We start from the raw sequence: 27,131 nt of genomic DNA, 5'->3' as shown, positions 1-27,131 counted from the left end.
ACGGAAATGAAAGTTAGGATGCATATATATAAAAGGGTATTATTACATTAGATATATATGAAAAATAAAATTATAAATAAATTATTTTTTTTTCTATTTTAATTAAATAATTTTAATAGGGTTTATTATATTTCTCCTAGTTATTAAGAATAAATTAAAAAATATGGAGAGGAAAAGCAAGTTAACATATGTTTATATTTGTTTGGATTTTAATCCTAATTCTATGTTTTTTTTATAGATATGTTGCTTTCTTAAAATTATATTATATATACAGAAAATACATATTTATGTATGTTCTTATTTTTCCCGAATATATTATGACATTTTTTTTGTTTTTTTTTTCACTTGTTCATTTTTCGTTGTATAAAAAATGAAAAATTCATTACTTTCGCAAATATTAACAGAAGCTGAAATAATTGAATTAGGGTTGAATGATAGTTTGATGAGCAATTGCTCATCTCCTTTTATTTTAAACAAAAAGCATTATATACAATTTTCCATTTTATATTTGGTTAATATATTTTTTTTTTTTTGTGTGTATATAACTATTATTGTATTCCGCATAATAGCCTATAAACCCGAATTCACAACTGATATATCACTAATCATATATGTTTATATTTTTATTTTTTTTTATATTGACTTAATAATTAGTAATGATATTAAATATAGTTTAGTTCGAAAATATAATATCAAAGAAGTCAAGAAAAGAATATACGCAAAATATCTTAGTTATAAAAAAAAACATAACAACCAAAATATATCCAATTTTAATAGTAACAATAATAATCAAGCCAATGAAAAAAAAAGATTTATAAATGATAAACTTTTTTCAAAAGAAAAGCATTTTATTATATGTGGCAGTGAACAAAACGAGGCATCAATTAATGAAAATATAAATGATGATGAAGATAAATATTATATATTAGACGAATTAAAAAATGTTAACCATAACTTAAATAAAGAATTGCTAAAATATATTCAATTTGAAAATAACAATTATACAATTACTCATCGTAAATTTGATATTTTTTTAATTATAGCTGGAATTATTAATCAATTAAACACTTTTTGCGATTTAGTATTTTTATTTTCGATATATAATCATAGTAAAGTTTTATTTTTTATTTCTTTATTTATATATATATATTATTTAGTATATTTTATATTAATACTTAAATTCGCTGTGAATGTATCTTTTACATTAATAGAACTATATAGAAAGCCCCTATATCGTTCATATAAAAAATTTATCAAAAAATCCCAAAAAATTATATCATATATCAAAAAATTTATATTATATATTAAAAAAATAATTTACAAATGTATAAAAAGTAAGAATATCTATATCCATGTTCAATTCAAAAAAAAATATTATAATATTAGAGATTATACATGTTTAAATTTTATTTTTTTCCTATATGCATAAAAGAATATCGTTGATTTAAGCGTTACAATTAGTTAAATTTGTCTTATTCTGTACCTATTTCATTTTACTACTTTTTTTTTCCAGAATATCTAAAATTCATAATCTTTATAAGGGGTAATACAGTAGTGCCCACTGAAAGTATGCCGAATTTATTTTTGAACAAATACACATGTTATAATAGTTGGGTTTTTTTTTATAAAGAAAATACTAATACGAGTAACGATCTCCAAATTTTAAAATTGATTTATGACACAGACTTTGAAGATATTCCGAAAAAAAAATTAAAAAAAAATGAAATGAAAACAAAAAGTATGAATATTCCACTTGTTGAAAAAAATAATATAAAATTTATATTCAAAAGAAAAGAAAAAACAGACTATGAAAAAGCTTTAGCTCCAAAGTATGTCCAAATGGTTGCTGACATGTCAAGCATTTTATCCTTTTATCACATTCTCAACATCATGAAAAGTGTAATCTTTATTTCTTTTGTTTATAAATTTAGAATATTTGCATTTGTTTTTCAAACTACCACGTACATATATATATATATATATATATAATTTATTTAATCAATTGCCTGACAATTTAGCTGATACACTTTTTTATACCTACTTTTATTACCTGAACGTTCATAATTTTTTTTTTTTTTTTTTCAGAAATTTTTATCAGCACACAACCTATATTCTCATATTAGCTTCACACTAATTTTTTTCATTTGGTAAGACTAATCAATTAAAATATGAAAAAAAATAATAATAATTTATTATGTTCAACATATATATGAATTTTTTTACCCAAATATTTAAATACAGGAAGCTTCTTTATATGGACATTATATTATTCCTTTTAAAATTTTATATTTTATTTTATAGTAGCGATAAATTAATTATAGAAATAATTTTATTTATTTCTTTAGCAAATATGGTGATTTCATATATAATAAATTTAGTTGATAATAATTTATTAAATTACGCTAACTTTAATTAAAAAAAAATAAATGAATAAATAAATGAATAAATAAATGAATAGACATAAAAAGCATTAACCATTTTAACTGTTCGTTATTAAATGAATTAATCGACAAAACTCCATCAAATAAATGTCTTCATTCATTACCACTTTGGGTATAATATGATTACCATTTTATATATCTGACTTTTTATTTTTTTTGTTCCATCCTTAACATTTTATAATTTTTAAATATTTTTTGATTAAAACTAGCTTACCTATTTTATTTTAATAACGCTAAAAATAAGATCATAAATAGTGAATGTCATAATATACGATTTGTGAAAAACGTGCCAAAATGGGAGTAGCCATATTATGGTGTGGTAATAAAACTGTATGCATACAATTATATTATAGTTTTTTATAATGTCAATCAAATGGGAGTGGTTTGGGTTTATCAACTTTCTTGGAATAAGCATTTCCTCCCTTTTTCTTGGTTTGCAAATATTGGCCATAAGGCAGCCAATTAGATGATTTTTTATTTTTAGACATTTTTTTATCCTTTTCAATTCTTTCCTTTCTTTTAAAAAATTGATCCCTTACTTTATCAATCTCTGATTTTGTTTTGAAAGTTTTACCATCTTTAAATAAGTTTAATTCATATTCATCTATGTTTAATTGAATAAGTTGGTTTTCTTTAACGTTTTCTTCGTATATGTCTTTTTTTTGTTGACGTATCATACTATTAATAATAAGTTGAATATCTGTAATATGCCTAGCAACATGAAATAGCTTTTTAATCGTTTTGGGAGTTGGATAAATTTTGGCAGTAAACATATGTCGTAAAATAAATAAAGTATTTTTTGATGATTTTGTTTTAATAGCGGAATTTAATACTAAATCAAATGTATATTCGTCTATTTTTATATTAGTATTATTTACCATGTAATTATATAGACATATAACCTTTCCATAATCTTTTTGTTTATAAAAAAGCATTTTAAATAGCATATTAAATGTATAATAATCTGGGATGCATTGAAAATATGAATAATATTTCAACATATTTATAGAGTATTCATAATATTCACAATTAATATATAACAAAACAATACTATTCAATAGTTTAGTATTCACAATATTATTATTTTTTTTAATTATTGAAGAATTTGCATGATCATTCTCTATTGATGATTCTGAAACATTATTTTTGTCATTTATGTTATTTTTTCTAAGATTTATCATATAATATATAATACCCCAAGCATACTTTATGTTGTTATTTTTTTCACTTATCTGCATGTTTCTACTTTTACAGTTATTAGCAAAGGTTCTTATAATATAGCAATACATTTCATCAGTAATTTTTATTTTATATTTATTCATAGTCTTTAATATTTCTTTTAATCTTTTTATATTTCCATTATTTGAGCAAGCTATAATCATATATAACATTAATCGATGATTTAGTTTCATATCGTTAGCTAAATAAATATTATAAAAATGGAAAACTTTATGAAAATAATCAACTCTTTTTGATAAACAATTAATTATTTCTATTAAAGTTATGTCTGTTATTCTTAAATTATTTGACAACATTGTTTCATAAATGTTTAAACACTTTTCAGCTTCTCCATTATATGAACAATTTTTTATCATGATAGTATATAATATTTCATCAGGTACAACATTTTTATAATTTATAATATAATTATAAAAATTTTCAGCTCTTTTATATAATTTATGTTTAATCAACCCATCTATTAGTGTTGAATAAATTGGCAAATCTACTTCGATATCTTCTTTAACCATTTTTCTATATAAATGAAAAGCACTTTTTATATCATTATCTAGTATGTGTGACTTAATCATAATACAAAATGTATTTTTATTAGGTATAAACATATCTTTTATCATTTGCAAATAAATTAACCTACTTAATTTAGCATTTTTCTGAACAATACATGTATACATTAAGCTATTATATGTATCCACATTTATTTTAAAATCATATTTTTTTAACAAATTAAAATAATTAAATGCTTCTTCTTCTTTATTAAATATTATTTTACTTTTTATAAGCATATTATAATTTTCTATAGTAAAATTTTTATCTTTTATTACATCATAAAAATTTAATTCAGAATAATGTTTCATCTCTTTTATTTTTTCTTCCTTTTCTATACCATAATAATAATTTATATATTTTTCACACCCCTCTAATATGTATGGTGACATATTTTCCTTTTTAAATAATTCATAATTTTCTTTTAATTTTTTGAAAATATTTTTGCTGTTATCTATTATACCTTCATATGTTTTATCCTTTGATTCATTATTTATGTCTTCTCGATTATTGCCTTGATAAATTAGTTCATCAATAACACTTGAATCATCCTTTTCCTCGTTTGTTGACTTTGGAATAAACTCCAAATTATAGTCGCCATTTTTTTCACTAAAGATTTTGGGGGATGAACTTGAACTTGAATCTGAGTTTCTGTCTGACTTATTCAGGGGTGCTTTTTCTTCGCCTAAAATATTACTCAAACTTGATTTGCTCTTTTTATATTCCAAATTGCTCAAATACATTTGTATAAATAATTCCTTTTTTTTTTCTCGTGATTCTTTTATTTTTTCATCGTTTTTATTATTTTCATTTTCTAATTCCTTTTTCATATCTTTATTTTCATCATCTAACACATTTATATTTAACTTTTTTAAAAAGTTAAATGGGGATATTTTTTTTTCTATATAAGCTCTTTTAGTTTTTTTTTCTCCATTTACTTGAATATTTTCATTATTTTTCTCTAAAATCAATTTTTTTTTGTCTAATTTACCATAAACCGATTCATTTTCCCCTTCTTCTATTATTTCAGACTCTGGTATATTATTCTTCTCTGGGCAATTCAATTCCGTTACATCTATTATATCATTTTGTTTATTCACTCCCTCAGGTGAAATATTCCAATCAACAGATCTATGGACTTTTCGTTTCAACCAAAAAAATATATCATTATTGAAAATATTTTTTTCTTGACTATTTTTATTTATTTCATTTTGCATATTTTTCTTTCTTTTACAAATATCTAATATTTCTTTTTTTCCTACTTCAGAAAAAATTGATATGTTTGTATTATTTTTTAAATACTTAAAATTTGTATTTATATATTTGTTTTCATCGATATTTTCCCTTTCTACTTCATACAAATAGCCAAATTTATCATTCATTTTATTTTCATATTTTCCAACATTGGGGAATTCGTTATTTTCGTCTTTTACTAAACTTGTAGAATTATTTACACTACTATCCAAAGCATAAAATTTATCATCATCAACTTCTTTAAATTCTTGATATTTATTAATCAAATCCATATAATCACAATTACTATTAAAAATAAGTCTTTTCATTAATTTTTTTTTTTTCCCTTTCGAATAAAATAGTTCATCAACAGAATTTTTTATATTCTCATCATCTATATCTCTTTTATTTTTTTTTTGCAAATTTTTTAAATAAATTTCATCCATATCACTATCATCGATTTTATCTGAATAATCCTCCGGACTCTTTTTCATCTCTTTATCTTTTTGTTCAATATTGTTCATAATAATTTTTTCTTCTCTATTTTCAGCAACCTTCTTTTTTCTATTATATTCTGATTGAAGTTCCATCCCATTAAAATTAACAAAATTGGATTCCATATTCGTATCCCCTAATTTGTTTTTTTTGTTAACATTTTCCTCATCTTCAAACTTATCCGATTTTTTATTACCCTTAAGTATTTTCTTTATATTTACCCTTTTGTAGCTTTTGATAATTTTATCATCATCATTTAAATTTATAACATTTTTTTTTCTATCAACTAGCTGTCCTAGACTAGAGTAATTTTTTTTTGCATTGTTTAATTGGCTTAAATTATTAACACAGTAATATAAAAACGAATTGGTTTTACAATATACTGTATTACTGTAAAAAAACTTGCCTTTTATATTATTCAGTCTCAGATCTTTAAAACGTATCAAACTTGTTGGGTAGTTCATATCTTACGATATCTACATTTCGTTTTGCTTTTTTTTGAATTCTTGAAAGGATAAAACTTTTAAAAATGCCAACAATTGAAGTACATATATGTAATGTGTTTTGTATTTATTTAACTTGTAGGATAATTCCAGTTTTATTTTATTTATTTTATTTGTTTTATTTATTTTGCTTTTTCTAGTTTTTTAATTAATGACTTGCTCATAAAAGGTTTATAGCAAATTCACAGGCCATAATATATTATTTTTATTTATTTATTGTGTTTTGTTCCATTTTATCACATTTTCCTTTATAACAGTTTTTCTCAAAGCATTGATAATATATAATGCTACCTCAAAATATTTCAAAAAAATAATATTTTGAAATATTGTTTTAATAAAAAGTAATATATTTCTTTATCACCATATCTACTTGTTCGTTTATTTTCAGTTACACTGCTTACAATTATTTTATTTACACAATTTTTTTATACTATTTTTTATACTATTTTTTATACTATTTTTTTACACTATTTTTTTATACTATTTTATTTGTTATTTTCTTTGTTTTGGTATCACGCTCCTATATTTCACGGTATACTGTTTTTTATAGAAGCTATTTTATAGTATGTACATATAAGTTTTTAAAATAATTCTTACTGTTCATAAAATATTTTACATAATTGAATATTTATACTGTTATTTTTATTCCATGTTCATAATATTTTTTTTATTAGCCACACACTATTTTATTCGATATTTTTAAATATTTGTTTTATTTTTTTATGATAATTCTTTTAAAGATGAATAAATATATATATGTATGTGTATTAACTGAAATATAAATTATTAATTATTTTTTAAATGGAAACAAATATATATTTATAATATATTGGGTACGGAAAAGCGTTGTATTAAAATGATAAAAAGCTTAGATGTTAATCATGATTATACCGTCCCCATTATACCCACAAAATAATGTATACAATTATATGCATGTTTTAAAGGGAATATTTACAAAATTTAATACAATTTTCTAATAATATTATTTTATATATAATGTATCATTTTATTTTAAAACTTAAGTGAAACCTTTTCAATAAAATATGTATGCTACAATTGGGGGAATATATAAACAAGATTATGTAAATAACACATTATTACATGATGTTGCCATCATTATGCCATTTTTTGCATTTTTTTTTGTTTAAATGTATATTATAATTTGTATACTTTTGAAAGAATATGAAAAACCCCAAAAAATAAAAAAATTAGAACACTCTATCCATAAAATGCAAAAACAACTATTATTTATTCATATTTCCCCCGTTTCCTTTTTATCGGATATTCTATTTACATAATACGTTTCACTACAATAGTTGTTATATACACAAAGATAAACATAATTGCATTAAGGTATTATTTAACAATTTGGAATAAATATAATAATAAAAGAATATAAGAAATCGAGAATACAACGAATGGGATAATCAGTTAATATGTTAAATATTTCACTTTTTTGTTTTTTTCTACTTAAATATTTGAGCATGATTAATAACTCGGTGTACTCTTTCGCATCTTCTAAAAAGTTGTAAATAATTTATGATACTTGAATTTTAATTAAGGATCGTTATCATCACATATGCATGAAAAATTAAGAAACGGAATTTTCCTTAAATACACACATGCATATGTGTGTACGCTTATTTTTTAATTTTTTTTATCAAATACTCTTATTTCTATAACTCCTATTTTATATCATATTCTATTTAGAATATATCTTTTATGTTTGCTCTTATTTCGTTTAATATATATAAAAAATAATTACAGAACTGTAAATAAGTTACTATATGCAGATATTGGATATATCGTAATTACATGATAGTAAACAATTAAAATATTTATATTTTTTGTATATAAATTAATTTATTATTTGCATATATATAGATTTGGATACAAATAAGGTATACTAAAATAATAAGCATAAATTATAGAACTCAACAAATATAATTTTAAATATGAAATCATATTTTTAAAGCATATAGTTTATTCTATATCATGCATTTTTTTTCTAGCCAATTTTGCATTAAATATTATATTATATTATATAAAAAAATAAAAATATAATTGAAAAATTCATAATAAAGTTATAATACTGGCCATTTAATAAAATACTTTATATGTAAACAAAAAAAAAGTAATTTATTTGTAGAAGGGTATAGTATGCAAGTATTTAATGCAGCATACACATCATATCTTAATGATTTATATGTTACCCTATATAATCTATACTTAAGGACCTATGTATATATGAAAGATACAAATAATAATATGATCATTAATATAATATGAGAAAAAGAATATACAGTCCAAAAAAGTACTCAAATTAAAAGCATATACAAGGGTATCCATTCTATATGAAAAAATAAGATTATCAAATGCACTTAATAATATATATATTTTTTATTTATTACAAATGCTATTTAATTTATATTGCATATATATTATTTTTTTTGCATGTTTTTTTTTGTATTCTTATAATTTAAATGAAAATATTAATAGAATACGGTGCTATAAAAACGATATATATATAGTCAATAAATTCTATGATTATGATGTTATATGCATGCACACCCTCGCTCTTTAAAGGATACCACACTGCTCTATATATGTACAGTAAATAATAGCATAGGAAATGAAAAAAAAGGACATATATATTAGAATTTTAGCTATAATAATTCATGCTAATTTAATTTTAGTATTATTTTTTTAGATATATTTACTGCATATATATACACCTATATAATGCTATATGTAGAAATTCTACATATATTTATATATAATCATATAGACGGCATTTATTGCATGAATGCTTTTTTTTTTCTTTATATTTAAAAGTAAATATGATAATAAAATGCATTTAAAAAAAAAATAATATTATAAGTAAAATAAATATTTAAAATATAAAATATGCATATATAAAGACCTTTTATTTATTAATTTTTCTTTACATTATTTTAATTGTTGTGATTTTTATGCTTAGATAATATTTTTCATTTTTTAAATTAAAATGTTTTTATCCTACAAATGTAGAATATTATAATTAATGTCTTAGGATTATAAAATTAAAAATTATTAAAATAAATAAAAGATAAAGAAATATTTTAATTTATTATTAATGTATTTTTAATGTATACTTTTTTTTAAATCGATATATAAAATTTATTTCCCCATAAAAATATGATCCATAAAATTTATAAAAGTAAAAAGTAATTAGGCAAAAATATATACACATTACATTCTAAATACAATTGTATCTTCATTATACATAATTATTTTAACTAATCTTATGAAATAATTTTTACCCTTGAATGGATATATATGAGAATAAAAAATATATATACATACATGTGTATGTATTTATTTAGTCATTATAAATAACGCATATATATTTTATGAATAAATAACTACATAGTTTTGTTAATAAAAATATATAGAAAAAACAAAAAAACAAAAAAAACATTTTACATGCTTATGAAATGTAAGTATTTTTTTAAACTATATATAAGAACATAGATAATAATATATGTATATGTCTATATATATATTTTACTTTCGTTTTTTAAATTATTTTAAATTATTTTAAATTTTTGTTTTAAAATTATCATACTTGGAAAATTTTGATTGTAAATAGTACATGTGTTTTTCTATTTTATAATATTCCATTTTCATAGTAATATTTTAGCTAACTAATTTATCGACGCGTATTTACACAAACTTTAGTATGCACATTATATAAATAGATATTCATATATAAGTACAGTGTTTCTATAATTGCACACATTTTAAGTTTTGAACACATGTCCTATTTTTTCTCCATTTTTAATATTTTTCTCCGTTTTTAATTGTTATCACTGTTTTTAATTTTTTTCTTCATTTTTAATATTTTTAAATACATATGCTGCTAGCATATTTTTAATATTTATTTTTTAAATATATTATACATTTTTAATTTAATACCTATAAATCTTTAAAAATATTGCAAATTTAATTTATATACATATTCATTTATTTATTGTTTCCCCATAAAAGCATAAGACATATAAAACAAGTGCATAACGATGTATTAAGTTTATTTTATATCACAAAGGAATACATATACATATACACACATATATATATACGTCTGTATTGTTCAATTTCCTCTAATTATTATGTTTTTTATCCATTTTATATACATTTTATGTTATTTTTTTTTGCATATATTTTCTTAATAATTCTAAGTCTTGTCTATTTCATTGGATAGTATAGGCAAATATTTAGATATAAAAAAAAATACATATATATATATATATATAGGACATACAATTGCGTGTTTGTATGTTGTATGTGCTTTATTTATATACATCTTTGATTTTTATATTTATCTAGAAGTATATCGGTCGATATCCTTGTCAACTAAATTGCGCATCATATTTTTCCATTAAATTGTTCATACAAAATTTCATGTTTATTTATTTTAATAAATTGTGTAAAAAAACATAACAAGCACACACATACAATATATACATGAATAACAAAGCGATAAACATATTTTTATACATTTTCGAAAAAAATAGTGTTGTTTCTGCAAGTGATGAATAGTTGTAATTTATTTTAATTAGTTTTATAATATAGGTAATTTAAATATTCTATACATATATATATATATATATACACATACTTTAGTTTATATGCATATGTTGATTTTTCATATTTGCAATTAGAGTGTTCTCGAATTGTTTTTTAAACATACAATACATGAAGTTTTATAATATTCTCAAAATATTTTATGCATAATTAAAAATATATATTTAATTATTTCCTCATATTTTGATCGCTCTATATTTCTACGCTTTTATTTAAATATATACACATTTATTTATTTAACGTATAAAAATAATTATATTGTATTGTTCTATTTTATTTTTAAAACATATGTAGTATAAATTAATAATAGTGTTGCACGTACAAGTAATCGTTTAGTTTTTTTTTTATCATCTTGTATGTTTGTCTATTCATTTATATTTTTTTTATCATTATACATATTTTTTTAATTTTTTTTTTTTATATATTTTCATTTATTTCATATATCTATGTTTAGAAATAAGTAAATTTATATGAATAATAATATTCCAAGTTTATAAATTAACTAGTTTATGTGCTCATTTATTGGAAAACTGTTATTATTGTATCATTCTGTGCATATATACATCTTACTCTATATATATTATATTACATATATGTGTATAGGGTTGTTATTATTACACTACACACTATTTTAAATTTTCATAAATTTTAGTTTCCTATTCATATATCATTTATATAGCTTTTATTATTTAATATTATATATTTTTTTAAAGAATTATATGCAAAGCAGTGTATTGATATTTATTTAATTTTTTAGAGTAGTATATATTGTATGCATATATTGATTTATATTTACACACACATATATATCTACATTTCCAAATAAATATATTTATCCACTTTTAATTTTTTTATAACATAAATTCAGTTTCTCAAATTTCTTAATTTGTTGTCCAATTCATTTTATATTTTCCCAATACATTCTACATTTATTCAGATTTATACATTTCTTAATTTTTTATTTATTTCACTTTATTATTTTTAAAACATTTGTAAATATGAATATTGTTAACGAAAAAGTATTAAATTCTAACACTAGCCATTTAGGTAAAATAGGAAAACATAGCGACCTTGAATATTTAAAAAAAAGTGAGATTGATCAAGAAAATATAAATGTAAATAATTTAGATAATCTTATACCATATAGTAGTGTCTCTATGAATACTAAAATGGGTTCTAATATGAATACAGAAAGTGTAATGCAATCAAATTTATCTGCATCTACTACTAGTAGTGGTTCTGAAAAATCTATACCAAACACATTTATATCAATGGGTTTGAATGATGCACAAAATTATTGCAATGGAATATGTATGAACGAAAATAATTTGCCTAATAATAAATATGATAATTCAATTTGCAAAGATAGATATATTAACAAAGAAATGGAAAATAAGTGTTTATCTAATATGAATAATGTTCCTTCAGAAAATATTATTAACAATAATAATGAGTATGAAAGTAGGATCATTGAATCTGATAAAGAATCTGTGAATCCATGCATAAATGGAAATGACGTTTTAAAAAAATCTAGAATAATTAACTGTGATAATATTCGTATAAATGAACTAGGTTTAGAAAATTCCAAAAATTTGAATCAAATATATGGAAAGGAACAAACTGAAGAAGAAATAAAATATGATATAAATCTTAATAGTGAAATTTTAAACGGAGAAATAGTAGATAGTGAAATACTGAATAAACAAATGGTAGCATCTGAAATATTAAAAAATAATATGATTAGATATAAAATTTCAAAGAATCAATTTATTGATGATACTCCAGATAATATTATATCTCAGATAAGCGATGAAAATAAATATATGAATCCAGAAATTTCAATTTTTTCAAATGGACAAAATATAAAACTTTTAAAAAATAATGTACAAAATGACATTCCTATTAATATTGCATCTAGTAATGAACACGTATTATTAAACTCACATCTGAATAATACAAATGTGTTTAATTCTGATACAATAACTAATTGTAATGGTGTTATGGAAAAAGTTGGGGAAATAACCAATGCTAGTGGAAATGAGCATGTTGAAAAAGAAATCGGGTGTATAAATGTGGATCTAAATAAAATACAGGATATAAAGAAAAAAGATGATATTATAAATAATTTAGATAATAAGTATTCACAAAAAATTGAGAATAGAAACAAAAATAACGAAGAAAAATTTGCTAGACAAAAAAATAATTCAGAAATGAAAAAATCGGATAAAATTTATAATAGTTGTTCGAAAATAAAAAAAAACGAAAATATAAAGGAATTAAATTTACTAAATAAAAATAAAGATTGTACAAAATATTCATCAATCGATAATCCTGGTTGTTGTTCCAAATATCCAAAGTGTACTTGCTATAGTATTAATAATTCTTGCAAAACTTCTAAAATTCAAAAAAAAAATAGAAATAATATAATGGGTTCTAATATAGATGCAATTTGTTCAAATAAAACAAACAGAAATGATTCTACTAATAATACTCGAGATAAAGAAAAGAAAGAAAAGAGGAGAAAGAAGGAGCAGATAAATAAAACTCAAGGATCAATTGAAGGTTCACAGGCTAATATAAAAAAAGAAATTGATATACGCACATTTAGATGTAACACATCTATATCCAATCAAAATTACATTAATAATTTGAAAATATCAACTATTAATGATCATAATAATTATGAGCAAGATGAAAGCAAATCTATATATAACCTAAATGAATTAACAAATGAAGATAAAGAACTTCTTACTCAATATATTCATAAATATGGTCCTATTTCAGTTAATAATAATTATGAGCTTTTAATGAGGGATAAAAGTTTAGCTAAAAGTGCAATGAACACATTATATAAATCTACTATTCCCGATAAAAAAAATACATCTAGAACACCATACCAAGGAAATAGTAGAGGAATAATGAATTCAATATCTCAAAATCGTGAAAATGTAAAACTTGAACATTCTAATTTTGATAAACAAAACTGTATAATAGATAGAAATACAGACATATATCCAAATTTTATATACGAGCAATTAAGTAAACCCATTAGTATGCCAAATATCGACGAACCAAAACAAAATAATATAAATAAAACTGCTGGTTTTAAAGAAAGAAGCAACATAAATAATAATGAAATAATGTATAATGCTGAGATGAATTCTGGATATTGTCAAAATAAGTCTAATGCTGGAAATATTCTTCCCTATGATCCAAAAATGAATATTAAAAATAAATATTACAAAAAAAGAAATCAAAGGGATATAGAATGTATGATAAATGACAATTTTGAAGATTTTTCAGGATATAGAAATGAAATATATAATAACCCTTATGACGATTGCAACGGAATTGCACCAATAATGAATAATAATCGATTTGTTAATAATTCGAAATCATTCGGAATACAAGATATAATGAATATAAATAACAAAATTGGAAATATAATAAATGGTGATGATGATGATATATTGCACAATACAAACTTAGATAGAAATAAAATATGGACAAATGTAGCAGGCAACAAAGGAATGACAAATGTAATGGAAAATAATTCCTCTAATGTGAAGAATATGTTTAAATATTCTATGGGGTCAAATAAAATGAGAGATTATGATATTTCAGGAAAATCTATGCAAGCTAATAACAGTTATATTAGTACAGAAACAAATGATGATAGGCAACTTGAAGAAATAAATAACTTTTTAATGAATAAGGAAAATAATTTACATAAAAAGGAAATGCATATGAGCTTTAATCAGAATCATAATATATCAAACCTATATAATGAAATAGATGCAAATTACGATACTGAAAATCTTGGAAACACAAAAACACAAAACAAAAATACAAAAAATAACAATCGAAAAGGTGGAAAAATTAAAAAATCAAAATCTTTTGGAGGTACTATAAAAAAAGGAGGAACTGTTTTTAATTTAGATTTAGAATCATATAGAATTAAAAAAACGCCACTATGTATATATTCAGTTAGTGATATATGCAATAATTATAAGCTTAGTAAAAAACACATAAAATATACAGCATCCTATGAAGTAGCTGTAGATTGTGATTGTACTATACATCATAGTATTCAATGTGTTAAAGATTATGTCGGTTTTTTAAAAGAAGTTCATTTAAAAAAAAAAAAAAAAAATGAGCAAAATAAATATGGATTTAAAGCAAAATCGAATAATAAAGGGCGGAAACAAAATAAAAATTTGGAAAATGGAAATGAATGTAATAAAAATGCTGAGAAAAATGATACTCAATTTTCAGAAGTATCAAAAACTAATATAAAAGTAGAAGAAAATAAAATGGGTTCTAAAGAAAAAATGTTCATAAAAAAAGAAAAACTATCTGAATCGGAAAATGAAAAAGAAAATGAAAAAGTAAATATAAAAGTAAATATAAAAGAAAATATCAAAAAGGAACGTATGAACGATGTAAAAAATAAAGTCAAGAAAGAAAATAACAAAAATAATGAAATAAAAAAAAGAGACAAAGAAGATGAAGAATATGAAGATGAAGAATATGAAGATGAAGATGAAGAAGATGATGATGAGGATGAAGAAGATGATGAAGAAGATGAGGATGGAGAAGATAACATATATAATTTAAGTCAATGTAATAATATATTATATAATATAAATAAAATATGGCATCCAGGATTTAATAGACCATTAGGAGATGTTGGAAGGAAATTAATTCTAAAAGAAATAAGGGAGCACCATCATAGGGATCCTAAAAAAACAACAGATTTATTATTAGAACGAGGTTTAGATTATGGAAAAGTTCGATTTATGAGAGTTAATGAATTATATCATTATATGTATGCGTTAGACAGTTTTGAATATGCAATAAAAATATCGTTAGAATTTGGATCAAATATTAGAATGAGTACAATTAGTAATAAAGTAGACCATTCATCATTATGTTTAAATTTAAAAAGTGGATATTCATATTGTTTGATATGTTGTTCGCAAAGGCCAGATATATATGGATTATATTCTAACATAAATCTAATGCAACATATGTTGCTTTTACAAAGTTCTTATAAATATCTGAATAAGTTTGCGAGAAAAACAAACCTTCCAAAAAAAGATAAACTAGCCAGAGCTATGCGTAGAACTATGGAAAAAAATAGAAATGGTAATAATAAAAAGATTGTTATTTATAGCCAATATGGAGTAAAAAATGAAAATAAAGAAATCGGAAATAATGAGAAAGAGAAAAATAGTGAATGTAGTTCTGACTCTTTAGATGATTATATGGAAAGTGAAATGTCAGAGTATGAAAGTTATTCTAGTTAAAATAATAAAATTATATTAACGCACCCAAAAAAAAAGAAAATAAAGAATTCCTATTATAGTTTAAAATAGTTTATATTCGAATAGATATAGTTGTATACATATAGTTTAGATTTTTGAGAGTTAATAAAATTGTAAAATATATCGAGTATCCAATTACAAAAATATGATATAAGACATTAACAATAGGCAAAAAAAAATATATATTACTTAGAAATAAATACACTGTAACTTTTATTTTATAATATATATAGTTATATTATTTGTCACATTTTATTTGATATATGGATTTATTTAAATGTGATAATAAATAGTTGTATATACAATACACACATATATATATATATATATAAACATATATGTAGGACATTCTGCATTTTTTTATTTCTTTCCTATATTTCTATGAATTAATTTCAGATTTAGATAAAATAAAGGAAGTATTGAAAGAAAATGAAGAAATTTGTAATAAATACCCTGAAGAAGATATAGAAGAACGACATAGATATTATATGATTCAAAAAAATTGGAATTATGTAAAAAAAAAAAAAAATAGAATCAACAAAAATGATTCACAATCCCCTATTGGTTATTTTAATGATAATAATTTTTCAGATGTAAAAAAAGACGGCACTAACGATTATATTATTGAAAATGATAAAATATATTCATACAATAATTTAAATGTAAATATAATATGTGAAGATAATACAAATGAATCACCCACTTATGAAGCAATTAACAAATATGAAGGTAAATATAGTTTAAATGGAAATAATATCTATAATTCTGATACAAGCATAAAAAATAATAAACAAATTTATTATGAAAGTGAAATAGATGATAAAACTTCAAAAAATAAAGATAAATTACAAGAAGAATGTAGAAATGTTGACCAAAATAATATTCATGATCATAATAATGATAGTAAAAATGAAGAGGATTAAAACGAATGTTATAAATTTGATTAAAAATGGAAATACTATTTTGAGATATTTTCAAAGGTAGGTTAGTATTATAGGCAACCAAAATTATATGGAAAACGCAAACAAAATAAAAAACTAAAATGAATCAGATTTTAAGAACTTAATATGAGGTTATTTAAAGTGGCTATTTTACCACCATAATTTTTTTAATAACAAATTTTGGGAAATATAAAAATAACAAATTTTATGAAAAAATAAGTCTCAATATGTAGGCACACTATATATATATATATATATATTTATTTATTTATTTACTTATATATATATTTATTTATTTACTTATTTACTTATTTATTTACTTATATATTTATTTATTTATTTACTTATATATATATTTATTTATTTACTTATTTACTTATTTATTTATTTACTTACTTATTTACTTATTTACTTATTTATTTATTTACTTATTTACTTATTTACTTATTTATTTATTTACTTATTTATTTATTTACTTATTTAACCATGCTGAGGTTTATTTATCATTTATAATATGAATATACTTATAAAGAATAGCACCATTAGTAGTTACATATACAACTGAATTATAGATGTACAAAGCAAAGGAAACAGACTATTGAAGTGTGAAAAGTATAAATTAAGATAAACTTTTTTTAAAAGTTACAAAATTTATGATAAAGAAATACACAAACGTAGGCACTTTTATTTGCATTTCTTCTGTTATTTAAAATATGATAAATTAATTACATAAATATATGAAATTTACACTATATGTAATGCATATGATTTATGTTCCACCTTTAGGCATATTTAACTAAATCTAGAGCATGTTTTATTATTTAGAGTGTTTTTAAGAATAATAATAAGAGAGTTGTTACTATGTTGTTTTCATTTTGCTTCCCTTTTTTTCTTTTTGTAGTATGTTGTTTCCTTTGTTATTTTATTTTACACTTCAATTAATTATACATAATACAATTTCTATTTATTCAATTTTTTTCAAATCTATAATACTAAGGTGCAAACTGATTTCAGATATAGAAAAATTGTGTGTATACACACATATATATAATATATTAAAATTAATTCTTTATTTTTATAAAATAGGAAATGTACAAAAAGACATTTTTTTTTATCTGTTTTAATTTAAAAAAATAAAATAACTAAAAAGTCTAACATGCAAAATAATTGATATTATTCCTAGTATATGATGTGTAATTGCAATTGAATAATTATATTAGAATTGATTTTATAAAACAAACAAATTTAATCATTTTAAATAGTTATTTAAATTCATGCATATTTATGTAATAAATAATATGGACTTTTAGCCCGGACCAACCTTTGGGATATCAAAGTGCTCACTTAACGAGGCTAAATTATTATTAAACTTTTGCAACCTTTGGCGGTAACTTTCTTTTAGAAAATTTTCCATTCTTTGTTTTTCTCTTTTTTTTAAAACTAATTGATAAGCTTTTTCCGATTCGGTTAAATTTAATTTTAATAATTCTTGTATATTTTCGTCGTCGTTTGAGAAATTAATTTCAGGTTTATGTTTTTCTTTTTTATTTTTATCATTTTCATTATTTTCATTATTTTCATTATTTTCATTATTTCCATCATTTTCATCATTACTATTATAATAATTTTCTCTATTTGAATGATCATAATCTACTTTTTTTTTTATATCATATTTGTCTTCATTTTGTGTGTGTTTTTTTTTATCACTTTTTTTATTTCCAGTTTTTTTTATTTTTATCCCTTTTAATTTTAGCTTTCCCCCAACAAATTCGCTGTCTTTCATTTTTTTTATCATAGACAAAAAAAAAAACCCAAAATATGTCCTCGTTTATTTAAATTATATATGTTTTATCTCTGCATTGTTATTCCGCTTTTTTCTATTTCCTTATTCAAATATGAAAAAAGATGAAATAAAAAAATATCATAAAATTAGCTAGGTGATATAGCCATAACAACGGGAAAAAAAAACTTTACTGGGTTATAATTAAGATCTTATAGTAATATACAATGATCGTAACTAACAAAATAATAAAGACTTAGTTACTATATATGTATATATGGTTCTTTGTATTGAGTTAATATTTGAGTGTTATTCATTTTAGCTGAAAATCATATAATAGTCTAAATGAATTTTGCAAAAAAGTTAAAAAAATGGAACTAAAATAACATAAGTTTAATCAGATCCATAAAATAAGTAATGAAAAATAAATATTAAAATTAAGATAAATATACCTGAAAAATGAAAAAGGAAGAAAATATATTTATTTCATAGCATAGTAAAATAAATATTTGTTATTCTGAAATTTTATTATTTCATTTGGTTTCTCTATTTTCGCTGTTTTATTTCAAATAAAATAAATTTATATCGCAGAGAGGCATCAAACATTGACTAATTACATAAGGTATTTAAGATTAATTACCTAAAATGTTTGAGATTAAATACAGTTCAAAATCCATATTCTTGAACTTCCCAAAGATACAAGCCAATTTGGATAATTTTAAATAATTTACGCGGTTTTAAATAGATCAAAAAAATGAATAAAAAATGAATAAAAAATGAATAAAAAAATGAATAAAAAAACGAATAAAAAAACGAATAAAAAATGAATAAAAAAATGAATAAAAAAATGAATAAAAAAATGAATAAAAAAACGAATAAAAAAACGAATAAAAAATGAATAAAAATATTCATATGCTATTTTTCTGATACTCACAACTCACTTCGTTGTGCGCGCACTGTACCTGTTTTGGCTATATAAAAAATGTAGTATTAAATAAATGTATATATTTAAATATTGTGTATTTTCTTTAATACTATATTTGATGAAAAAAAAAATAATGTTCATTCTTTATCATTTCTTCGAAATGAAATGATAAAATGATAATAATTAAAAAAAATAAAATTAAAACACCATCATGATGATTATATGGAAACGATTAAACTTGGGATAACTATAAAGTTCTTATACACTATTAGTTTCTTATAATTTATTCAACGATATATATACTTTTGATTATTTATTTTATTTTTTGATACTGTACATATGGATTAATAATATTTTTTTATTTCTATAATTTATATTATCAAACTTCGTTCCACTATAACACATAATGTATATATGTTGCTAATCAGTAAACTTTCCTACCAGTTTAATTTCCCCTTCAATTTGGCATATTCCATATTTATGCTTCAAAAATGCTGTTCTGCATTTGATTTATAGAAAAAACAAGACAAACAATCTTAAAAGTTTACATATATATGTGTATATCCCGCAGCTGCTTTTTCACATTACATGATCATAAAAAATGATGACTCGGCATTGTGTTTTTCTTCTGAAAAGAAATTTGTATAGGACAAAGAAATTAGTTCCTTCTCGAACAGTATTATTTATGAAGAATTCATGTAATTTTTCTTCAATATGTATTGATAATTTACGAAATATCGGAATAAGTGCACATATTGATGCAGGTAAAACAACATTAACAGAAAGGATATTATATTATACAGGTAAAATAAAAAGTATACATGAAGTTAGAGGCACTGATGGAATCGGAGCAACTATGGATTCTATGGATTTAGAAAGAGAGAAAGGAATTACTATTCAATCAGCAGCAACACATTGTGTATGGAATGTAAATAATCAGAAATATGATATAAACATAATTGATACCCCTGGGCATGTAGATTTTACTATTGAAGTAGAAAGGTCGCTACGAGTTTTAGATGCAGCAGTTTTGGTTATATGTGGTGTATCAGGGGTGCAAAGTCAAACCTTAACTGTTAATAGACAAATGGATAGATATCATATACCCAGAATATTGTTCATAAATAAATTAGATAGAGATGGTGCCAATATTGAAAGAACATTAGAAACAATTGAAAAAAAATTAAATTTAAATACAATTTTATTACAAATACCAATTGGAATAGAACAAAAATTGAAAGGAGTTTATGATCTTGTTAATAAAAAAGGTTATTTATTTAAAGGAAAAAGTGGTATAAATGTAGAAGAAATTCCAAGTGATCACGATATTTTGAATATTGATTCGTCTTTTCCTATAAATTTGGTTGAGCTTCTTAGAAATCGTATTTTTGAAAAGCTTGCAGATGCAGATGATGAATTTGCAGAAATATATTTAAACAATGATGTGAATGACATTAAAATTAATGATATTCATAAAACTATACGTAAGTGCACTATTCAAAATAAAATTGCACCGATATGTTTAGGTAGTGCAAAAAGTAATGTCGGGGTACAATTACTTCTTGATAATGTATGTAATTTTTTACCATCTCCTCGAGAGGTTAAGAATTATGGGTATGTTTACGATGGTCAAAATACTGCAGAGACAAATATTGTCGATAATAGCATGAATACAGATGCTGAAAACAGAGAACTTAATGATAGTTTTATTCAATCAAATAAAAATAAGCGAGAAGTACAACTTCTTTGTGATACTTCTGAACCTATGGTTGGATTTTTATTCAAAATTCAAGAAGATTCGATGCATGGGCAAATGAGCTACTTTCGTATATATCAAGGGAAAATACGAAAAAAAGATATGATAACAAATATGATAACACATAAAAAAGAAGTTGTAAAAAAAATAATGAAAATGCATTCAAATACTGCACAAGAAATAAATGAAGCACATGCAGGTGATATAATTGCTATAAATGGAATTACTGGGGCAACTGGTACGACATATACTAATGGGATTAGTACAAATTTCCATTTATTAAATATTTATGTCCCTAAACCTGTTATATCTGTTGCAGTTGAAATATTAAAAAAAGGTGACATGACAAAATTGACTAAAGCTTTAAATAAATTTACAAAAGAAGATCCAACGTTTTATGTAAAAACGGATGAACAAACAAAAGAAACGATTTTTGAAGGTATAGGGGAATTACAATTAGAAATATATAAAGAAAGATTAAAACGTGAATTTAATATTAATGTAAATCTAAAAAATCCTAAAATAAATTTTAAAGAAACAATAACAAAACCATATGAATGTTCATATACATATAAAAAACAAAAAGGTGGTGCAGGTTTATATGCACATGTACATGCAATTTTTGAAACAGTATCAGAAAATTATAACGACACACCACATTGTCAATTTGTAAATGAAGTTATAGGAAATGATTTACCTAAAAATTTTATACAATCTATTGAAAAAGCATTTAAAGAACAAATAGAAAAAGGTTACTTAAATCAGTCAGAAATTATAAATATGAAAATGCGATTAATAAGTGGAAAAATTCATGAAGTTGATAGTAATGATTTAGCCTTTAAAAAAGCTACTATAAATTTAATAAAAGAAAATTATCAAAATTTTTGTCCTGTACTTTTAGAGCCTATTATGCTTGTAGAAATTATTTCAAACTATGAGCATCAAAGTAACATTTTAACTAGTATAACAAAAAGAAAGGGGCTAGTGACAAACATAGTAAACAACATGAATATAATATATGTATATGCAGATATACCGTTAAAGCATATGTTTAATTATATAAATGAAATCAGGGCAATTACACAAGGGCAGGGAACATATACCATGGAGTTTTCAAGATATGATCAAGTGAGCAAAAACGATCTTGACGAGATATTGAAGCAAGCGAGTAAAAAATGAAAAAAAAGAAAATAATGAAAATATCAATTTTATCAGGAATTTATCCTATTATATTTCCGTAATTTGTCTGTGTGCGCGAATATATATATATTAACTCATTAACCAAATTTCTTTGTGAATTTTTGTTCCTTATAATGTTGTGTGTAATCCACTAAACTTCAAACGCATCATATATATGCTCCTATTAATGGGTATGAATTTCAAAGACGATTTTCATACAATATACTTGTTATTAATAATAGTGGGAGTAGCCAATACAACATCCAATTACACACCACATGGCCATTTAGCTAGTTGTGCATATATGCAATTATTTTTTTAATAGTTTTTAATTAATTTTATACTTTATAATTTTACACTTTAAACTGTACATTTTAAAATATATTTTTTTTAATTATAATATTATTAAATTTTTATGTAAATTTTTGTTATTATTTATTTAATTTAATGATTCATCCCAATCTAAGTATATACCAATTTACCATCACTCATTTTCCACTTTTTTATTTTTTTAAAAGAAATATATTTTAATAAAGCAAAAAAAAAATAACAATAGAATATAAACAAATTGATCTATATATGTATGTATATGGATATACTTTCGGGCATGAAATGAGTTATAATTTTCTCTAAATTTTGCGCATTTTAAGGAACAATTTAAGTAAATTGCTATAGTGAAAACATTTTAATTAGTATCTCCTTTAAATATATATATGAATAAATAATTATATGAATTAGCAAGCAATAGGGTATAATAATTTCCCATTTTTTTTTTTCATTATTATTCTATTGTTTTTATAGTATTATTTTTTTTTGCCTTTATTCCGTTGTCGCTATTTTTTTTCGTTTTGTGCAAAATGAAAATATTATTGTATATATAAATTATACTATATTGTACTTTCTTATTTTCCTCGTTTCAAAATAATTTGATCAACTGGTTATATATACATAATTTTTTCAAACGTTTAAATAAATTTTTATAAAAAAGTGATATGTTACCTTAGTAGTTCTGAAAAAAAGAAATACTTATGAAGAGAGCCAACAAAATAAATAAATAAAAAAAAAATATAAATTTTCACAATTTAAGCTATTATCAAAACATTTTGAATATTCAGTGTTTTATAGAACATACGACATAGAAAAAGTATATTAATAATGCAGACTTAACAATATATTAACTTTATTCAAAACATATATACTAATATAAAAAGATAAAACAATGATGAAATAAATAAAAATATTGTTCTTTTGAAAAAAATGCATGGGATTAATGCTATTATTAAATTTAATATGCCCCCGCAAATTCCATATTACATAAAAAATGGCTTTGTTCAAAAACCATCAAAATATATATTCTGGCTCTTATTAAAAATAAAAGACTATGAAAAATTATTCAATAGTATATTAAATAGAATATGTAAAAAAGAAGGCATATATAAATTTGATGATACATATATAAACGATAATATGAAAAAAGTGCAAGGAAAACATTATATTAACAAAGTCCAAACTAAATCTGATAAAAATTATATGAAAACAAATGCAGCAATGTCCTGTAGAAAAAGAGTACATAAATTCTACTACACATCCTATAGAAACTTTTCACAATATAATAATTGTACTATACCGCATATTAACAAAAATAATAAAATATATTTAGCAAATGATTTTTTAAATATGGATAGTTTAAAAAATGAAATTTCCAATATTCACAAAAAATTAACAGAGAATTCTTTTATTGACAAAAAAAAAGAGGAAATATATTTTTTACTAAAAAATGCAATATTTCCAAATTTGAAGGGGAAAATATACTTCATTGGATCATGTGAAAATAATATATGGTAACAATTTTTAAATTAACAAAAAGGAGCACATGCATGTTACATATATGTGTATGTTTTTATGAATCATACTAATAAAAAATATATAAAAGTAAAAAATACTATTTGTCTAAAATACCTTGCATGTTCATAAAAATATGCACATTTTTTGTTTTTTTTATTAACAAATTAGCTGTAAAAAACGTATATGCATAAGTATTTTTTTTTATTATTTATTGGTCATTTTTTTTATTATTTTATTACTCATTTTAAAAATTTTTTCCCTAATTTCAAGGATAAAAAACTCAGATATAGATAGCTGTATAGTTGTAGAAAATTGCGAAGATAAAAATTCATATTTATATATTTTGAAAGTTATTAAAAGTGCTATTAATTTAATATACCCATCTTTAACTGTAAATATAATTAAAGCATCAGTTCCAATAGCTAAAATATACAAAGACCAAACTAACATATGTGATATTAGTATTAACAATACGGTAGCAATAGTCAATACACATTTGGTTTCATGTTTATGTAACATTGATGAAAGGGTTCCAATAATAAATAGAATAATAAAATATTGGGCAAAACAAAAAAATATTAACAACAGGTAGAGCTTATAATATATAAAAAATATTGCTTTTTTCGATTTGTATGCAAATATTTTACTTGTATATTCATATATATATATATATATATATATATGATGACATACCATAATCTAATATATTTTTTTTAAAGATCCCAGGGTACGTTCAGTTCTTATGCTTTATTTTTATTAACATATTTTTTCTTTCAAAATTTAGAAACTCCGCTACTACCTTCATATAAGTAAGCATGAACATATGTCTTTGCTTAATTATTGCTTTTTATACATACTTTTAAAACATAAAAAATGTATAACTATTATATTTTTGTGATTTATTAACAGATCCATAGAAAGAGCTAGCATAACACCGTTTGAAATTAATAGTGAATGTAAGAAAACGTAATTGTTTCACTTCCTTATTCCTTATATATATATATGAATATATATTTTTAAACGTATATTATATTTGTATTTTTTTAAGACTTTTTTCTACAAGATGAAGTAGAAATGCCATTTTACACAAAAATTGAGTAAGTATATAGCAAATAAACACAAAAAAAAAGAGAAAAAGAAAAAAAGAAAAAAAGAAAAAAAAAGGAGAAAAGACAAAACGTTTGGATTTGGCATCATTATATTTTACTTATTTTTACACTTCTTCAGGGACATAAAAAATAATTTTCAAGAGTTTCAAAAAAACACAGACGACATTTCAAAACTATTATATGGATTTTTTGAGGTATAATAATAATGTAAAATAAAAGGGATTATTTATATACCCTCTTTTTCATAATAAAAACGCACATCCTTATCATATATATATATACATATATACACACATTATATATTTATGCAGTTTTATTCGAATGATGTTTGCAAAAATGGAATAACTCTTGATGTATATAATAACCAAATAATTGAAAACAAAGATATGACTGCAAATATATATTGCCCAATAACAAAAAAAATTGTTAATACATATAGCATCAATACATGGAAAAAAATGTTTGAAAAAATACAATCAGCTTATATCCAACTAAAAAATGTAAGTTGAAAAGAAAAGAAAAGAAGAAAAAAAAATATATGTGTGTAATAGTCTATATGAGTATATTAAAATAAAAAATAACAAACAATGACAAAATATATGATATTTTCCCATTTTTTTACCAATTTTTGGAAAGTATTACATATATATCGCAAAAAAATAAAATGGCATGATGTAGTTATTTTATAATATTTAAAACATTTTTCATATCATTTTATTTTCAATTTTTTATAGGGAAGTAGTTTAAATACAATATGTGAAGAAACTAAAGATGATACATCTAATATAAAAATAGATCTTAAAGGTATGTATATAATGCTTAACTAAATACGGAACGAAAAACAAAAATAAAATAATATAAAACAAACAATGTAATAGTTAAATCATTAAGTCGAAAAAAAAAATATATATATCTAATTACTGTATCTCTCATTATATTTCTTAATCAATATATTAGTGTTTATGTTATGATATATCATCTTATACATTTTTATTATTAAAACGTACTTTTTAAAAAAAATGTCACGTATCTATATTATATAGTACTACACATATGTTGATCGTGCTTTAAATTTTTTATAGTTACAATTACAATGTTTTTAATATTTCATAACAAAAATTTTATTATTTTTTTTTATACAGATCATTTGTTAAGACGAAAAGCTTTTCAAGATTTTTATACGCCCTAA

General features: G+C 21.7%; 7 protein-coding genes across 7 annotated transcripts; 4 read left to right on the top strand and 3 right to left on the bottom strand.

Annotated features, from left to right (window-relative positions):
- Positions 1-370: 370 nt before the first annotated feature.
- On the top strand, positions 371-2,416 carry PBANKA_1448100 (conserved Plasmodium protein, unknown function; the record flags this gene model as incomplete). Its single annotated transcript, XM_034567850.1, has 4 exons — positions 371-1,334; positions 1,514-1,899; positions 2,086-2,147; positions 2,242-2,416. 4 exons carry the CDS (start codon positions 371-373, stop codon positions 2,414-2,416), a joined length of 1,587 nt encoding a protein of 528 aa, XP_034424306.1.
- A 390-nt stretch (positions 2,417-2,806) lies between these two features.
- PBANKA_1448000 (pentatricopeptide repeat domain-containing protein, putative) lies at positions 2,807-6,415 on the bottom strand (the record flags this gene model as incomplete). The annotated part of the gene is made up of 1 exon (XM_034567849.1): positions 2,807-6,415. One exon carries the CDS (start codon positions 6,413-6,415, stop codon positions 2,807-2,809), a length of 3,609 nt encoding a protein of 1,202 aa, XP_034424305.1.
- Positions 6,416-12,078: 5,663 nt separating this feature from the next.
- Positions 12,079-17,330, top strand: PBANKA_1447900 (conserved Plasmodium protein, unknown function; the record flags this gene model as incomplete). The annotated part of the gene is made up of 2 exons (XM_034567848.1): positions 12,079-16,228; positions 16,804-17,330. The coding sequence occupies 2 exons, from the start codon at positions 12,079-12,081 to the stop codon at positions 17,328-17,330; spliced, it is 4,677 nt and encodes a 1,558-aa protein (XP_034424304.1).
- A 1,324-nt stretch (positions 17,331-18,654) lies between these two features.
- Positions 18,655-19,131, bottom strand: PBANKA_1447800 (conserved protein, unknown function; the record flags this gene model as incomplete). The annotated part of the gene is made up of 1 exon (XM_034567847.1): positions 18,655-19,131. One exon carries the CDS (start codon positions 19,129-19,131, stop codon positions 18,655-18,657), a length of 477 nt encoding a protein of 158 aa, XP_034424303.1.
- A 390-nt stretch (positions 19,132-19,521) lies between these two features.
- On the bottom strand, positions 19,522-19,805 carry PBANKA_1447750 (dolichyl-diphosphooligosaccharide--protein glycosyltransferase subunit OST4, putative; the record flags this gene model as incomplete). The annotated part of the gene is made up of 2 exons (XM_034567846.1): positions 19,522-19,580; positions 19,769-19,805. 2 exons carry the CDS (start codon positions 19,803-19,805, stop codon positions 19,522-19,524), a joined length of 96 nt encoding a protein of 31 aa, XP_034424302.1.
- Positions 19,806-20,654: 849 nt separating this feature from the next.
- On the top strand, positions 20,655-22,988 carry PBANKA_1447700 (elongation factor G, putative; the record flags this gene model as incomplete). The annotated part of the gene is made up of 1 exon (XM_034567845.1): positions 20,655-22,988. One exon carries the CDS (start codon positions 20,655-20,657, stop codon positions 22,986-22,988), a length of 2,334 nt encoding a protein of 777 aa, XP_034424301.1.
- Positions 22,989-24,245: 1,257 nt separating this feature from the next.
- PBANKA_1447600 (nucleotidyltransferase, putative) lies at positions 24,246-27,131 on the top strand (the record flags this gene model as incomplete). Its single annotated transcript, XM_034567844.1, has 9 exons — positions 24,246-24,829; positions 25,104-25,421; positions 25,553-25,642; positions 25,743-25,789; positions 25,882-25,930; positions 26,061-26,136; positions 26,254-26,442; positions 26,677-26,746; positions 27,085-27,131. The coding sequence occupies 9 exons, from the start codon at positions 24,246-24,248 to the stop codon at positions 27,129-27,131; spliced, it is 1,470 nt and encodes a 489-aa protein (XP_034424300.1).

Source organism: Plasmodium berghei (assembly GCF_900002375.2).
Source record: "Plasmodium berghei ANKA genome assembly, chromosome: 14".
Classification (NCBI taxonomy): domain Eukaryota; phylum Apicomplexa; class Aconoidasida; order Haemosporida; family Plasmodiidae; genus Plasmodium; species Plasmodium berghei.
Note: the sequence above shows the minus strand (reverse complement) of the source record. Positions and strands in the feature narration are given on the sequence as shown.